General features: G+C 40.4%; 2 protein-coding genes across 6 annotated transcripts; one reads left to right on the top strand and one right to left on the bottom strand.

Moving 5' to 3' along the window:
- Positions 1-55: 55 nt before the first annotated feature.
- On the top strand, positions 56-9,566 carry cnot3a (CCR4-NOT transcription complex, subunit 3a). Of its 5 annotated transcripts, none has more exons than XM_034553394.1 (18): positions 56-194; positions 805-875; positions 1,039-1,106; positions 1,205-1,279; positions 1,390-1,479; positions 1,602-1,730; positions 1,914-2,009; positions 2,173-2,392; positions 2,500-2,633; positions 2,794-2,850; positions 3,599-4,517; positions 4,620-4,725; positions 4,817-4,958; positions 6,017-6,125; positions 6,671-6,869; positions 8,227-8,359; positions 8,439-8,564; positions 8,661-9,566. In XM_034553394.1, exons 2-18 carry the CDS (start codon positions 851-853, stop codon positions 8,757-8,759), a joined length of 2,727 nt encoding a protein of 908 aa, XP_034409285.1. In that variant the 5' UTR covers positions 56-194; positions 805-850; the 3' UTR covers positions 8,760-9,566. The 5 variants fall into 5 exon arrangements, with proteins under 5 accessions (XP_034409285.1, XP_034409289.1, XP_034409288.1 ...); XM_034553398.1 differs by having other exon boundaries at positions 6,017-6,116; XM_034553397.1 differs by having other exon boundaries at positions 3,599-4,508.
- A 1,066-nt stretch (positions 9,567-10,632) lies between these two features.
- On the bottom strand, positions 10,633-15,531 carry prpf31 (PRP31 pre-mRNA processing factor 31 homolog (yeast)). Its single transcript, XM_034553435.1, has 14 exons — positions 15,364-15,531; positions 14,236-14,451; positions 14,085-14,145; positions 13,873-13,956; positions 13,688-13,785; positions 13,131-13,237; positions 12,846-13,015; positions 12,552-12,709; positions 12,359-12,448; positions 11,975-12,102; positions 11,695-11,767; positions 11,175-11,303; positions 10,986-11,084; positions 10,633-10,901 (listed from the first exon to the last, which is right to left on the bottom strand). Exons 2-14 carry the CDS (start codon positions 14,449-14,451, stop codon positions 10,788-10,790), a joined length of 1,527 nt encoding a protein of 508 aa, XP_034409326.1. The 5' UTR covers positions 15,364-15,531; the 3' UTR covers positions 10,633-10,787.
- Positions 15,532-16,531: the final 1,000 nt, after the last annotated feature.

The following is a 16,531-nucleotide window of genomic DNA, read 5'->3' on the forward strand; positions in this document are numbered from 1 at the left end:
ACCAATTAGATCTTGTAGATTAGGTTTAGGGCGGGGCCTAAACGCGGAGGTGGGATATTAGCTACCGTCCATCTTCAGCTACATTACAGTGAGCGAGCTTGTCGAAAAGAAAACACAATTTGGAAGTAAAGAAGACTTTCTGGAATTAGTTTTGGCTGTATTTGAAAAAAGACAAACGAAAGCCCATAACCTAGGTAAATGTCGTAAACAACTATAAATCTAGATGCTCGGGTTGACCCAGTTTCCCTTTTACCTAAATTTGGCTAGCTGGCTAGCTAAGCTGCTAGCTAGCATTGTATGCAATAGGTAAGCTAGTAAGACAGTTAGCCACAGCAGCTAGCAGGGTAACGATTATAACGGATTTTGATATAGTCTGCCTATCACAATGCAACACCACCATAAAAAAGATTTTCTGCTCCCCAAAATAATGCTGCATGAATATGACGCCCGTCCATCAACATGGTCGGCGGTATTTGTTTTGAACGGTTGGACCGGGCGAGGTGGTCGAGCTAAGGGACTGGCTAACAGGAGCGATAGCTGGCTAGGTTTGAGCAAATAAACAATGTCAGTAATTTTGGTAACAGCGAGATCAGCTATGTCCACGTAAATATAACGAGAGACAAATGACCAGACACAAGATCTGGTTTAAAGTGTCCTTACATTGTTAATAGATGATTGTGCAGCTAACTTCACTGGCCAGCTAGCTGGAGGTAACGTCAGTTCCACTCTGGACACCAATGTACTGATGCTCTGTTGAAGGGATTTGTGTTATGTTTGAATGCACGTTTGGTTTTCTTTACATAGTTAACATTGTGACAGACGGAATGTGGACATAGTCGTAGTCAGAGCCATGGCTGACAAGAGAAAACTACAAGGTAAGACTGTTGGTGTAATTCATCAGTAATGTTGCACAGGATGCATCACACTGTCCAGACTGGCATCTTGCAGAGACTCAGACTGACTTCATCCAGCAAAGTTTTTTGGTGTTGCACAGATTTTTTATATAATGATGTTGGAAAACATCTTTTATCTCCACAGGCGAGATCGATAGATGTTTGAAAAAAGTAGCTGAAGGTGTAGAACAGTTTGAAGACATCTGGCAAAAGGTAAGAGATCTCTGCATCTTGCATTTTTTATTATTGTTCTATTTTTTAAATTGATGTGGCGTGACTGAAAATCTCTCCTTTATTTGTCTACGTTTTAGCTTCACAATGCAGCCAATGCAAACCAGAAAGAAAAATATGAGGCTGACCTCAAGAAAGAGATAAAAAAACTACAGGTAAGTCAAGTTACCAAGCACATATTTATTGTCCATCTACTGTATGTGCTCTTCAACTACAGTACCTGTTTTTGAAAATTGTTATATTTTTTTGTCTGTCCTCTTTCCAGCGGTTGAGAGATCAGATAAAAACATGGGTGGCCTCAAACGAGATCAAAGACAAGAGGCAGCTAGTCGAGAACCGCAAACTTATAGAGACGGTATGGTTCTCCCATCATTTCTTGTTTTAGGTCTATTATTGTTTCTATAAAGTATGACATTTGGACATCAGTTCATCAAAACAGTCAACTCAACAAGGCTTATGTGATTTTTCTTTCCTTAGCAAATGGAGCGGTTCAAGGTGGTGGAACGGGAAACAAAAACAAAAGCCTACTCGAAAGAAGGCTTGGGGCTCGCTCAGAAAGTGGATCCAGCTCAGAGGGAAAAAGAGGAAACGGGACAGTGGCTAACAGTAATACACCCACTATTATCTATACCTGTTGCCTGCATTTTTCTAGATAAAGTAATAGATACAATATTGGTCAAAGACTAACAATTACCCAGGGTTAATAGTTTGATTGAAAAATGTGTTTCAGATTAAACTTTTGATTGAAGACATTAATGCTCTTTTTTCTGACTTCTTCCTCACCCATAGACTACAATAGACACTCTAAATATGCAGGTGGATCAGTTTGAAAGTGAGGTTGAATCTCTTTCGGTTCAGACAAGAAAGAAGAAGGGCGATAAAGATGTAAGTCGACCATCATTATTTTCACGGACTTCTTTTTTCCACTGACTACTTGAAAAGTAGTGCAATTCCTGTGAATATCCAGCGTATTGTAGCCCAATGTAGTCTGGTAAAAGTTTAAGTAAAATGTTATCAATCACACGCTTGTATTCTGTCTTTCATAAAGAAGCAAGAACGTATTGAGGAGCTCAAGCGGTTGGTTGAGCGGCATCGATTCCACATTCTCATGTTGGAGACCATTTTACGAATGCTGGATAATGACTCAATACCAGTGGATGCAATCCAGAAGATCAAGGATGATGTTGAATACTACATTGATTCCTCCCAAGATCCGGACTTTGAAGAGAACGAGTTCATATATGACGACTTAGACCTGGAAGATATCCGTGAGTAGAGCAATGTGGAGTGTTATGATGATGCTTTCATTCAGACATCAGGTGGATTAATAATGAAAACATCTTTCACTTTTCTCTGTCCCCTCGTTCTCTTTAAGCTGCAGCATTAGTTGCAACTTCTCCATCAGGTCAAGGCAATTTGGAGGACGAGATGTATCTACACTCCAACAGCACTCCCACTTCCACAACCTCCTCTTCGCCTATTCCTCCATACCCGGCCACTTGCAGTGCTGTACGTTCTTGTGTTTGTATTATTACAACTTGGGTCAGTGTCTTTAAGGGATGCTGGGTAGGAAAAGTACATTCTGACACAATTTTGCACATATCTCTCATGTTTTGCCAAATCAACATTTCAAAAGTGGATTGTCATATCAAGGTATCTCCTCCTATAGGAGAACTCGGAGGACGATAAGAAAAGAGGACGATCGACAGACAGTGAAGTTAGTCAGGTGAGAGGCTCTCATCTGTACTCTGCCAGTAGATACACCGTTTAGTGCAGCGCTCTCCCCCCGTGGTCCTGGAGAGGCAGAGGCTGAAGGGTTCTCGAACACTGAAAAGGAACAAGCTTTTTCTCTGTGGAACCATGGTTGGAGACTTCTGTTTCTAGTTCGCAGTAACCCTCACTTTGCTCCTCACACACTTTGTACAGCTGTAATTGGCCACTGGACAGTTTGTCTGAAATGACTTTTTGTGGTGCCTCTTAATGTTGCACGGTGTGTCGATACTAAAAAGGTATCGTGGTAGCCGTATGTTAAAAAATTATGCGATTTTGCATATTTTTAGTATCGATACTTCATTTTTTGGAGAAAAAGATGCCAGAAGTGAAATCTGGAGAACTTTGGCTACATTGCAGACAGTAAAGGAAAGCCCACTGACACACAGAGACCCGTCTGCTAAACTATCTAGTCATATGGACAGATACGAACAATAGGCCTACATAGCCGTGTATAAGGCTATGATGGCATGTTGTTTTCATTAATATCTTGCTGTATGCTAATACTAATATTAATGCCATTTCTTAAGTGTTCAAAAAGATGGGCAGGAAAAAAGGGAACCACACAGATGTTTTATTTATTACTATTATAGATCAATATACCAGTATTTGTGGTATTGTATCGGGTATCATATTTATGGCAGGTATCGTATCGAAGTTATAATGTTGGTTTTGTGACAACCCTAATGGCTTTTCATTTTCAGTCACCTGTGAAGAACGGCACCCCGTCCTTGCTATCTTCCTTCTCCTCCTCCTCCACCACCTCTGGATCCTCTTCATCCTCCTCCCTTGTGTCCATGGCAAGTGTTGTCGGAGGCATTCCCATTGTTCCCACAAGCTGCAGCCTTATAGGGAGCTTCAGCAGTGCGGTGCAGCAACAGCAGCATCAACCTGCACAACAGCAGCAACAACCTCAGCCAACTAACCAACTGCAGCAGCAGCAGTCGCCTCAGACAAAGCCCTCTGCCCCCTCAAACAACACCCCCAGCCCACCCAGCAACCCTCTTCTCCCAGCCTCAACTGCACCCTCTCTCCCCATGGCCAGCACAGCCAGTTCCTCAGCTACCAACTCTCAGTCTCAGCTCACATCTATGCCCAACCCCACATCCAGTTTGGGACTCGGGCTAGGGCTGGGATTGAGCAAAATTGGCCTGATGGGGACCAGCAGTGCCAACCAAATGTCTGGTTTGGGCCTGGGTCTCCACTCGTCTCCTCTAAACACAATAGTAGGGCTCATTTCAGGCTCCACACCTGCCGCTTACGCCCAGGCAGCAGCATCGGGAGGCTTGGGTTTGAGCAGCACCACCCAGTCCAGCATTTCAGTAGAGAGCAGCACTTCCATACCCACCTCTGGCTCCAGTGGAGTCACCACCAACGGGGCGGTGGTAGCACTCGGTTTGCTAGGTTCCAGCCCGGCCCACAGCTCTTTGAGTGGGAGTATTCTGGGACTGGTTCCTGGGCAAAATATGGACCTCAGTGCCTCCCAGTTGCCCCCAAGCACTACACCCGGAGTAGTTGGCATGATGGGAGGCAATGGAGGGAATGTCAGCATGGTTGGAGGAGTAGGAGTGAATGCTGCTCCTGCTAGACCACCCAGTGGACTGAAGCAAAATGGTAGTACAAGTATGTTATTTCTTGGGACTTGGCCTTGTGTGACTCTTTACTAACTTGTTTGTTAACTTTCTTTATAAAAGATGTTCTCTTTTGTTCCTCATCTGCCCTCAGGTTACAGTGCTGTAGTGGCAGAGAGCTCGACAGAATCAGCTCTAAGCACACCGAGCCAGTCACAAAGCAGCCAACCCTCATCTCTCAGTTCTTCAACCAGTCAACTGTGAGTTATTTGTTGCTCACATGAACGATTCTTTAGTTGTTGTTTTTTTACACAACAGTTAACTTTGTTGTTCCCACCTTACTTGTTGCAGGATGGACAATGGTCCCAGTTTAATCACCTCCATCACCCTGCCTCCCAGCTCTCCGTCCCCCTCGTTCTCAGACAGCACACCCGGAGGAGGGAGTCTTCTCAACGGGCCCCACTCCTACACACAGGCCTCTGAGGCTCTCAAGGTGAGGGACCGTGGTAGTGTGGAGTGGGTTAAATACTATCTGAAATGGAGCTTTAGTCTTCTGTCAGCATCACATAATGGAATAATTGAGTAGCCAGACTTTGAGGTGTGAACCAGCGACATTATAGTGTTGAGACAAATTAAAGAAGATGGCTGACACTGAGACCGATGTCAGATTGTGGGAGAAAGCTTCCTACACTAATTATTATAGAGTATTTATTCCATTGCAAAAAGGACGGCTCTCATCACTGTTTCCTGATCAGTGCTTAAAGAGTGAATATTAAAGCATCCAGCGTCCCTTTCTGTATTCCAAAAGATGCTTAAGACCTAATAATGATTCAGTTATTATATGCAAAATTGTGTATGCATTTAAAAATAGAGATCTGAAACATAGAATAGTTCAATGTTAGCTAGAATAAAAAGATAAATAAAGTCAAATACTCTGGATGGTGCATCCGTAGAAGTTGCGGAGTATCCTGGAGTTATGCCTGCTGAGGAAGAAGTGCCGCTCTAATAATTCATGCTGATGAGCTCAGCTGTAAATAGCCTTTTTAAACTATCTCTGACTGCCCAGGAACCTGTTCTGAGCCACATTTATACTGGACACCGAAGCCCACATCTACCCAGTGGTATACTTATATTTAGACTGCACTGTAGACACCATGAAGCAGACAGTGTTGTGCACTGTATCAGTACAGATTGTATGTTATAATTATTGGTTAGTTTTTAGAATGAGTTAGTTATGTGCTTTTTATTTTGTGTTTCTTAGTATTTATTTAGATTAGCTGCTGAATGTTGCCTCATTGTGTCTAATACACGTCTTTGTTGCTGGCTGTCGGTGCATCATTTCAGACCGGAGCTGATTTTCAGGGGAAGCCTCTGACTGTTGTAGGTCAATGGAGCGGCTGTATTAGTAGTTGGTTTTCATTGTTTATTTTCTGCTCTGGTATTTCATGCTCCCGTACATTGCTCTTTCGTTCTCAAGTGCCCATAACTGTTGGGTTTCCTCTCTTCTGCCAACGTAATAACCCCCCTGGTCATGTGTTATCCCCACCTCAGGCCCCTGAACCTCTCAGTTCTCTGAAGGCGATGGCTGAGCGAGCAGCGCTGGGATCGGGCCTTGATGGAGAGATTCCCAACCTGCACCTAGCAGACCGAGGTCGGAACGGTCAGACACTTTTATTTACACTTCGTGAATAACAATCTACTGGAAACCTTCTGTCACTTGTATACCAACCTGATTACTGAAATGGAGGTGACTTACAATGGCATTTCATGTGGGATTAATAGGGGATGTTCTTAAGCCACAGCACATTAGTAGGGTTAAATGTTAATATTACCACAAAGTACTGACATTTTTATTCTATTTGTAAACTGACAGAAAATGTATTTCAAGTTTACAATTAATTAAGTAATCAACTGGTTTCAACCTCCAAAAATACAGTTGTTGCTTCTCTCACTTTCTTTTTGTTTGCCAGACTATGTGAATATATTCTAGACACTGAAAATGTGTAGTCGACAATAAAAATAATTGTAATGCGTTTTGCTAGAACTCGTAAATGGGAAAGTGCTCCAGAAAGAAGTCAGATATTATTAAATATATTTCCTTTAGCAAGTCCAGTAGATTTAGAGTGTGAGGTGGTTCTTGAATTTAAGAGAAGAGTCTGTACAGTATGTGTCTCAAACTCAACCGTTCACGTCTTTGTTCTGCAGATATCTTCTCGGGTTCATCTGCAGCGCCCGGCACACCTGCCGCCCCTCAGCCGTCCGTGTCGGAAGTCAGCATCCCCCCCTCGCTTGGGGTCTGTCCACTTGGCCCCACCCCTCTCCCCAAAGACCAGCTCTACCAGCAGGCAATGCAGGAATCTGCATGGACACACATGCCACACCCCTCTGACTCTGAGAGGATCAGGTGAGGACACTGCATATTTCATACTCATGACTTGAGAATAAACAAAGAGCTGAGCTTTAAATCTGTCATTTCACAAATTTGCTTTGATAATAAGGTACGGCTTTAACGATATTGTATTTCTTTTTTACTGTACATCCTCATGGCTCCTCGACAACTAAAATTTCTATTACATATTGTGCACAACCTATTTGAAGAATGAGTATAGTGATGTTCTGTATATTCTTCTAAGACCAAAACCAACAATAAATTGATCTTACGAACAAACTAAATATAATCTGTGCAGCTCAAGATTGCATTGTTATCCATCGGAAACCAATAAATGAGCTACGTCAGTGCTGGGCGACATCTTTCTTTCATTACGATGAACATGGCCATCTTTAAAGAAATACATAATTAATCCTTTAAGAGTTATATTTGCTTAAAACTAGTGTCCAGCTGTTTTAGAAACAATAACTTGCAGTTAGTATTTTAACTGACAAAGATCCAGGATTCTTAAAGCATCAACATATGGAGATGGCACACAAACAAAACATCTTATCCACAATAAACTGCAGAGTTGCTTACTTTAGCTAACAGCACTAGCATTGCTGAACATATCCTGCAGTTTGGCACAGTAGCAGAGAAAAGTACTAAAGTTAATAAATAAAGTTAGTATAAATTAAAAAAATTAAATGCATGCATTTTATGTAACGTTCAGAAACCGCACAAACTGTTGTTGAAGGCCACACTTTAAAAAACTATGTATGCTAACTTTAATGATTTTTTTATGGCATACTATGACATTTTTACATATTCTGGAACATAACAATGTCTAACTTTCATAAGTTATAATCTCTTATATACTGAAGTAGCCTCGCAGTCGTATTAACGTCTGTATGTAGTCAACAACAACGGACTGTAAGTTAATTTCAATAACATTGAAAGCAGCTTTAAATTCAGTTAATTCAGGTGTGAAATTATGTCAACCAAGAATGCCACAATATCCATATTATTATCATCTAAAAAAATTACTTTGTGTGCAGGGACTTGCTCTGTGGTTATTGAAACTACTCATTTCAGCTCTATTCTTCAGTTAACATCCTTGTATCCTAATATTACTTTAAAAATGACTTTCAACACACTACACTGACTTTTTGCGACAATTTATGACATGTTTTGCAAGATATATATACTATGACTTTCATAACTGTTCAACATACAGTACAATGCTAGGGCTTTTCTAAATACCATATCATCACTTTTAAAAACATTTTCCACGCACTGTATGTGATCTTTTTGGACAAACTGACTGGATCTGTTTTGTTGGTATCCTTCCTTGAAGTATTATATGGATTTAATGTCTGCTTCTGTCCTAAAGGCAATACCTGATGAGGAATCCGTGTCCCACGTTGCCCTTCCACCATCAGATACCACCGCACCACTCAGACTCTATAGAGTTCTACCAGAGGCTGTCCACAGAAACTCTATTTTTCATCTTCTACTACCTGGAGGTAAAACACTCAACCCACCCACCTTTTTGTCTCCCAAAGATGTAAGCTTGATGGTGTATTTGACCTCCCCCTCTCTCAGGGCACCAAGGCTCAGTATTTGTCTGCAAAGGCTCTGAAGAAACAGTCATGGAGGTTTCATACCAAGTACATGATGTGGTTCCAGAGGCACGAGGAGCCAAAGACTATAACTGATGAATTTGAACAGGTGCAGACTCACCACGGTACACATTTTCTCTCAAAGTTTAGGGATTGTGGTTTGAGGTTTTGAATGCTTATTCTTTCCGCCCCGCTGTTTCTCCAGGGCACTTACATTTACTTTGACTATGAGAAATGGGGCCAGAGGAAGAAGGAGGGGTTCACCTTTGAGTACAGGTACCTCGAAGACAGAGACCTGCAGTGACGGACGGAGTGACACAAAAGGACAGAGAGAGACAAAAGTGCTGCTGTTGACATTCCGAGACTGAACTTCAAACTGTGGATAGAGATTGTGATGTGTAGTAGAAACCATCTCCTAAAATGGAGGCTGGTGTATAGGCTGCATCTCAACGTGAAGTACTTGCTCCTCCTGTAGCGCCGTGCGTTTAACAAAAATGCCCTGTGGGCCTGATCAAATGCATCGCGCTGCTCGAGCTGGTCGGGTTCTCACTAGAGATGTGCGTTTGTGCCTGTCTGTGTGCACACTCAGTATGTGGCATTAGGAAAGCCTACCCCATGCATGTTTCTCATGTTTTCTTTCACGTTTCAACAAGATTCTCTATACCACCTACCCGACATGAGCCTGTAAGCCTTCGACTTGACACAAAACAAACCTTGGATTTGATTAAGTAAACTGGCCATCTTGTAATTACTGTAATTTGGTAGAATGGGGAGGTACAGTGGACATTTTAGTTATGGTGTGTAGGACTGGCTTCTTTTAAGACCCTACAATGCCTGTTGAATATGCTCACTATTAGAGATGGTGAGCGGTTATCAATAGTTTTTATTGATATTGTCTTGGTCGACTAAAACACTTATTGAGTGACCACAGGGCCTCTCCCTGCGACAGGGAAAGAGTCCTTACTGGACATGGATTAAATTGCTATGCAATTGAACTGGTCTCTGACTCCCTCTTTATAAATAAAATGTTTTTAAGTTAACCTGTCAAATGCATTATTATGGCGCATTAATGTTTGTGACAAATTAATAAACTTGTAAATTAAATCTTAAATAGGGTTTGAGACATTTTATATATGTGACGTTTGATTTGTACACCATTAAGTAATTATCTATCCTCGATGCAAAATGCCACGGTAACAGTGAATGTACCCGTACCCAAATCACCTTTTACTTTCACAAAATACACCAATAGCATTAGAAAATAAATCTGAGATTGGTTTGAGTCAACTTCCCCCCTTAAAATAAGATATTTTGTTGACGTTACTTCATCCTAAAAATCCACTGTTTAACTTACCACCTGTGAAGTGAACCTCTATACAGTGAATGTGCACTGAAACTGTTTACATGGCGTGAAAACACAGATCCTAACATTCTGGTGGTTGATTTAACTTGTGGGTAAGTAAGAAATGTGTACTTTGCCGTGGTTGTTCATGTGTTACACTGAACAAGAAGGTTGAATCTAGTGTGGGACAGATCACACCTTTTCGTGGCAGTTTGAATGGAGTGTTAAACTGAATCAGATTTTTCCATTTAAGCAACCATGAAAACGTTGGATCTGTACTGCATTTCAAATGTCATGTTGTGTGCAATTAGTTTTCAGGCTTTTGGGAGGGGGAGGGGGGGGGGGGGGGGGGGGGGGGGGGAGATGAACTGAGGATGTGCTTAAAAAAAAAGATAACTACAGCAAAGTCATGAGATTTTTGCCTTTTATAGATTCTATTTTTTTGGGCTTTTAAGGTTTTCAGAAAGGGACGGTCAGTTAGGAGATTGCTAAAATGTGAATTTCAAGACGTATTTACAATTTTTTCTCATCACAGTTCTGCATGGAAGATGTCATAAAACGGGGGTATAAAGAGGATTGTAAAATTTCAATAAATACTTTTAAGAAATTACAAGTCAATGTGTGGTGTAAATCCTGTTATTCCTAAATTATTTCATTTATTTTCCACTAATCGAGATGAGCTTGGCTTTGATATATTGTTGGTTTAGAGCCGATTTGTCAAAGGTCTGGTCGCCAAGTATCAACTTCCAGCTAATGAGTTGAGATTTGATGAATGCATTTACTTGTCGAGTTGAGCTTTTTTTTCTCCCTTCTCTACGGAAGACAGGACGCCTCGTGAAATCGTCACGTTTTATTAAAATGGAGGGGAAAAAAAAACAAGTAAAAACAAGATACAGGACAAATCACAATGTGAAACTAGATTGAAAATATACTATCATTTGACAGTTGAGTGCAACTGTCCATGTGCGGGATGATGATGTACGTCTGTGTTCACATCTTAGCTTCTTTCTTGACTTTGAGGAACTCCGCCATGTTAGAGAAGTACTTCTGGTTGGCTTCAGCCACCTTCTTCTCTGCAGCCTGTGGGTTCACTATCTCCAACCCCTGCAGACAAGAGCACAACGTTAGATCACTAAAATAGACCTGCAAAGGGATGTTCAACAGAAGATGATGTTTAACTCTTTTTACCTGAAGCGGAGTGAACGCCACACTGGAGCTGATTCCCGAGGAGCGGTCTCTGACTGTGGACTTTCCTCCGTACGTCATACTCTGCTTCTGCAAGGTCCTCTGTTGTGTACAACACAAATGTACAGGGACTTAAGCGACAGGTAGAAAAAAATAAAATCGTCCAATGGTGGTGTGAAGATGAATGTTTACCTGTAGGGATTTGGAGATTCTGGCTTTAGTGGCCTCATTGACTTGGGCCTGCCTGACACGTCCGCTGCCGCTCTTTCCCAGCTGACCCAGACTGAAGCCCAGGTCCTCTTGATACGCATCGTCTTCAATCTGAAAAAAAACACATCAAATTAAGCTGTATAGTGTGTTGGAAAAATGTTATTGTAAAATGTGACTCCAAAAATAAAATGAATAAATGAAAACCCTTTGTGTAGTATGTCAAACAATAACCATTATTAAGAAGCTAAAGCAAGTGTTTGAGAGGACAAAGGCTATCCAACGTGTACATTTCTATATATTTAACTACTTTTGTACACATTGCTTCTGTTTAAGTGAAACGCATTACGAGCTCTCAAGGTAAATAACCAAATATGGATAAGTCAGATAAAAGTATTAATATTTAACATATTGCCTGAACTTAAACAGCATTGGCTAAAATAGAAGTAAAATGTTCATGATCATAGTTAAACGATAAGAGGCATTATTAAAAATATCTACTGACCTCTGCAAAGGTCATTCTGTTGGCATGTTTCCTGATCTCCGTCAGGCCAAGACGCTCCTTCATCTTTCGATACCTTTAGAAGAGATAAGAGTAGTGGAGTTGGTTATGCTATAGAAACAGAGTTGATGGTTCTTAACGTTGCAAGTTGTGCAAGCTTATTTCGGCTGCTTCTTGCACTTTGTTTGCTTCTCAGGGTTCCGATGTTGCAGAATGTGGGACTTGAAATAAAAGGCTGCATTAATCAATTCATTTGTACTTTGAAATATTGAGCAATTTGTACCTCCTTCCTCCTCTCTTCTTCCTCTGTCCATCCAGAGGGGCTGGCAGCGGTTTGACCTGCTTCACTGGCGGAGGCTCCTGCCATTTATCAAACTTCCTCTCTATTTCTTCTTTTAGATCGTAGCCAACCTACAAAAGAAATTACACAAAAAAGGTTTCTTAAATATAGCTTAAAACTTTGTAAAACGTTTTGTTAATATTGACAGTGTCGGAGAGTTGTAATCTCAACTACATAGCAGATATGTGTATACATGTTGGTCCTTGTTCCATTTAAATTAGAAAATATTACAGAATTGATCACATTTGTAAAATGTTTATTTTGTAGCACTTGTTAGTGTCCACACAGCTCAAATTTAGCTAAATGTGCATGTGCTCCATTTGTCACCTTGCCAACTGAACTCTCATGGAAACTGTCCACTCGGGAAGCCAGAGCGCATTTTGCAGACACCAGACGAGCTGCCTTCCTCCTGAGGTCCTGAAGACACAAAATGGAACAGGCGTTAGCTACACGGTACCCGTTCCAAGTCAAATGTACAAAAAGAGAACACTGCAATAAGTTTGTTGATATATGTACTGACAGGTGGTAGCGACTGCACAACATCACAGTGGTAGATGTAGCCGGTGTGGGGCAGCAGGGAGGCGCTGCTAAAACCAGACAGGGTTCTCCTCTGAGCTCCCAGCAGCATCAGGTTACATGCAGGCATCTTTGAGAGGTTAGTGAGGCCGCCAGCGATACCTGCAGCGGAGGGGAAACCAGAGAGAGCGTGAGACTAATAACATTTTATTTGAGACAGATAACATGAATGATAATTGTGTACTGTAATAAAGAATCTAAACAATTTCAATCTAAAAGTGATCTTTATCAAGCTCACCCATGATCTTGGCAGCTGTTGACGCTCCAACAATGATGGATAGATTTGGGGCAATGAAAGACATCTTGGACTCTACATATTCATATATCCTGTGTTTAGACTGGTTCAGCTCAAGAGCCATGTCACAGGACTCCTCTAGTTGCTTCAGTTCATCCTCAGTCAGAAGTGACCTGAAACCATAAAAATACAAAGTCAACTTAATGATAAGCATTTAAATGCTCACCGTCATGCAGATGACGTGCGGACGGGAACAATGAAATCGATGAAGCAGATATGTGTACTCACCCCTGTGTGGTCGAGGCTGTGACACTGACAACCATAATAGTGGCATTGGTGAGGATTTGCTGCAGAGTTTCATTGGTCTTGCATTTCTCCAGATTGTTTCCAAATTCCTGAGCAGGACCACATTTTAGATAATACAAATTTAGTTTAGTTAGCCATTTTAATTATATAAATGTTCCTACATACAAGTGATTATGCTCGTATCAGAGTGTAGCAATTTTGAGTGTTAAAATTCAAAAATAACTATCAATTATAGCATTAACACATTAGGTCAATCTGTGTACTTTCTTCAACACTACACACTTATGTCACAAGGCCTTTAGTTTTGTTAAAATCATACTGCTTTCTTATGGCATAGAAGACCAATATTTATAATATAAGCCAGACTTATTACCCTTTCAGAGTTAATTATTGGCCTGCGGCAGATGTGTAGCCATACATTGATTAAAAAGAAAATGGTCCTCTGTCAATTAAAGATACAAATAATCTGAAGTGCAGCAAAAGCAACTCTGGGCATCGTACTTTCATTTTGAAATAATAATTATGTCAACTCATCTCACCTTGACTGTGCGGATGTAATCTAGAGAATCTGGCACCAGAGACTCGAGCTCTGGGAACCTCTTGGAGTACTTGTCCCGAGTGAACTTGTAAATGATATCTGAACCCCAGGTAGAAAAAAAAAAGTGTTATATTGAGCAGGAAAACATTAAAGTTTTATTCAACCAAGCTAGAACGCCCAACTCACTGAGCTCATTGTCGATCTCCACTGTGAGGTTATTGGCTGCCACAATCAGTCTGTATTCTGGGTCAGACTCGACTGGACCGGAGACTAAAAGAAAACAAAAAAACAAAAATCATACCAACTCTATTCAGATGCTTAGTTTATATTCAAACATAATTAAATGCTGTGAGTAACTTAACAAAGGGCATATTGTCATAAATATAATAGACCCTCACCCTCTGAGTTCTTGCGCTGCTTTCCACTATACATTGAGATTTTGTCCATAATCTCTGAAAACTGGAGACAAAAATGAAGATGTTCAAATGACCAAAACAGAAGCATGTCTACTAAGATCTGTTTGAAAAACACTCATGTGATGCAACTCACCGGTTTGCTATTGCGGAGCTTGGCGATGGACGAAACACTCTCAGCTTTGCTATAGTCCACCTCCATCTCCTCTGGGATGTCTTCCAGCCCTCCATCTGGCCTTCCCTCTGTAACTTCTCCATCACTTTCCCCCTCCTCTTCCTCTCCATACAACCCATCATCCCCTTCATCGGCAGCCTCCTCCAAATCGGCCAGGAGCTCATCCGCCAGAGACATCTGCAATTAGCAGCAGAAAGTTTGAGGACATTTAACTGGTTGGATGAGATCCAGAACGGTCTCCAAAATGAATCCGATAGACCAGAGTGTTAGTGATTATATCACAGTTTTAATCTTTCTACTATAACATCTACAACAAGACTATAGTCAGAAATGTATGGAAAAAGCAAAGTGATGAAATCCAAATGCTTTCTTTTTGTTCTGATTTTAAGTAATATATACATTTGTTGTTATCGTTAAAGCTGAGTGAAAGTTATTATCTTGTTTACAGCACTGAGCCATTATCAGATAACTTAAATTACATATTTCATAAAAGCAGATTATTGAAATCTGAAGAATCTAGAAAGTGTAGGACATTAAAATAAACTATTTTACAATTTATTCGTTGAATCATTTTAATGTTGTAATAACTAAGACCATAACATCACAACTATTTCATTAGATGTTGGCCTTCAGTAAACAATAGGCGCGTTGTGCTCTCGCTATTTGTATTAAGAAAGTTCGCCATTTCATAAACACATCGGTCACTGAATTAACAGCCAAATACGACTCAATCATGTGACTAATAAATTACGTATTAAAACTAGTACAACATCTTCAAATTCGCTTAATTGTGATCAAAACATGAGACTGGGGGACGTTTTGAAAGTAACTCGGCTGATTATTAAAGCTGATTATTTCAGGGCATCACCGACCACCGATACATATGAAACTGGATAACGTTAACGGGGCAGGCAAAGAGTGAATATGTAACATTAACCATTTAAAAAAGGTGTACGTAGTTAACTTAGCGTTATATATATTTACACACATCATGGTTGTATCGTTAACGGCTCGTGCTCGCTAGTTAGCGTTAGCAAACGTTGGCTCGACGTCATGTTACTAAACGTTTCGTGAGAAACACAAACTTACCTTTAACCTTCAAACTCCGGCTGCCGGACGAAACAACAATAAATATAAAACTATTGTTTGGTTTTAAGGTAAAAAACGACTTTGTTAAACGATGTTTTCCTCGCCAAACTGTGGCGTACTAACTGAAGCGTTAGACGCAGACTAAATACGTAACATCCTCCCAACTGCTTTATGGGAAATGAAGTCAATAGGCTTCTTCTTCTTCTTCTGGTTCTGTTTCCTTCTTCTTCTCCTTTTAATGGCGGTTGGACAACAGCTACTCTCTAATCTGACAAAATAAAACAAAGAAAATACAAATAATTAACCAACTAACTAAAGGACACGAATGAAAGAAAAACAATCTTAATTTATTTTCATTAGTCTTGTCGAAAGTAAACACTCTACAGTAAAGTGCTGCCACAGTTTGTTCATTTACCTCCAACATACGTTTTCTCCACTGATTTTGATATTTATCTGTAGATATCTTGAACTAGAAAACAATATATTTCATACATTAAATGAACTATGTACTGCTGTTCATCTGTACACATGACATAGCCTATCTGTAGACATGACATCTATCTGTACACATGACACATGACATCTGTGCACATGACATCTATCTGTACACATGACATCTATCTGTACACATGACATCTATCTGTACACATGACACATGCCATCTGTGCACATGACATCTATCTGTACACATGACATCTATCTGTAGACATGACATAGCCTATCTGTAGACATGACATATATCTGTACACATGACATCTATCTGTAGACATGACATCTATCTGTACACATGACATATATCTGTACACATGACATCTATCTGTACACATGACATCTATCACATAACATATATCTGTACACATGACATCTATCTGTAGACATGACATCTATCTGTACACATGACATATATCTGTACACATGACATCTATCTGTACACATGACATCTATCACATGACATCTATCTGTACACATGACATCTATCTGTACACATAACATATATCTGTACACATGACATCTATCTGTACACATGACATCTATCTGTACACATGACATATATCTGTACACATGACATCTATCTGTACACATAACATATATCTGTACACATGACACATGACATCTGTACACATGACATCTATCTGTAGACATGACATATATCTGTACACATGACATC

This window comes from Cyclopterus lumpus, chromosome 16 (assembly GCF_009769545.1).
Source record: "Cyclopterus lumpus isolate fCycLum1 chromosome 16, fCycLum1.pri, whole genome shotgun sequence".
Taxonomy (NCBI): domain Eukaryota; kingdom Metazoa; phylum Chordata; class Actinopteri; order Perciformes; family Cyclopteridae; genus Cyclopterus; species Cyclopterus lumpus.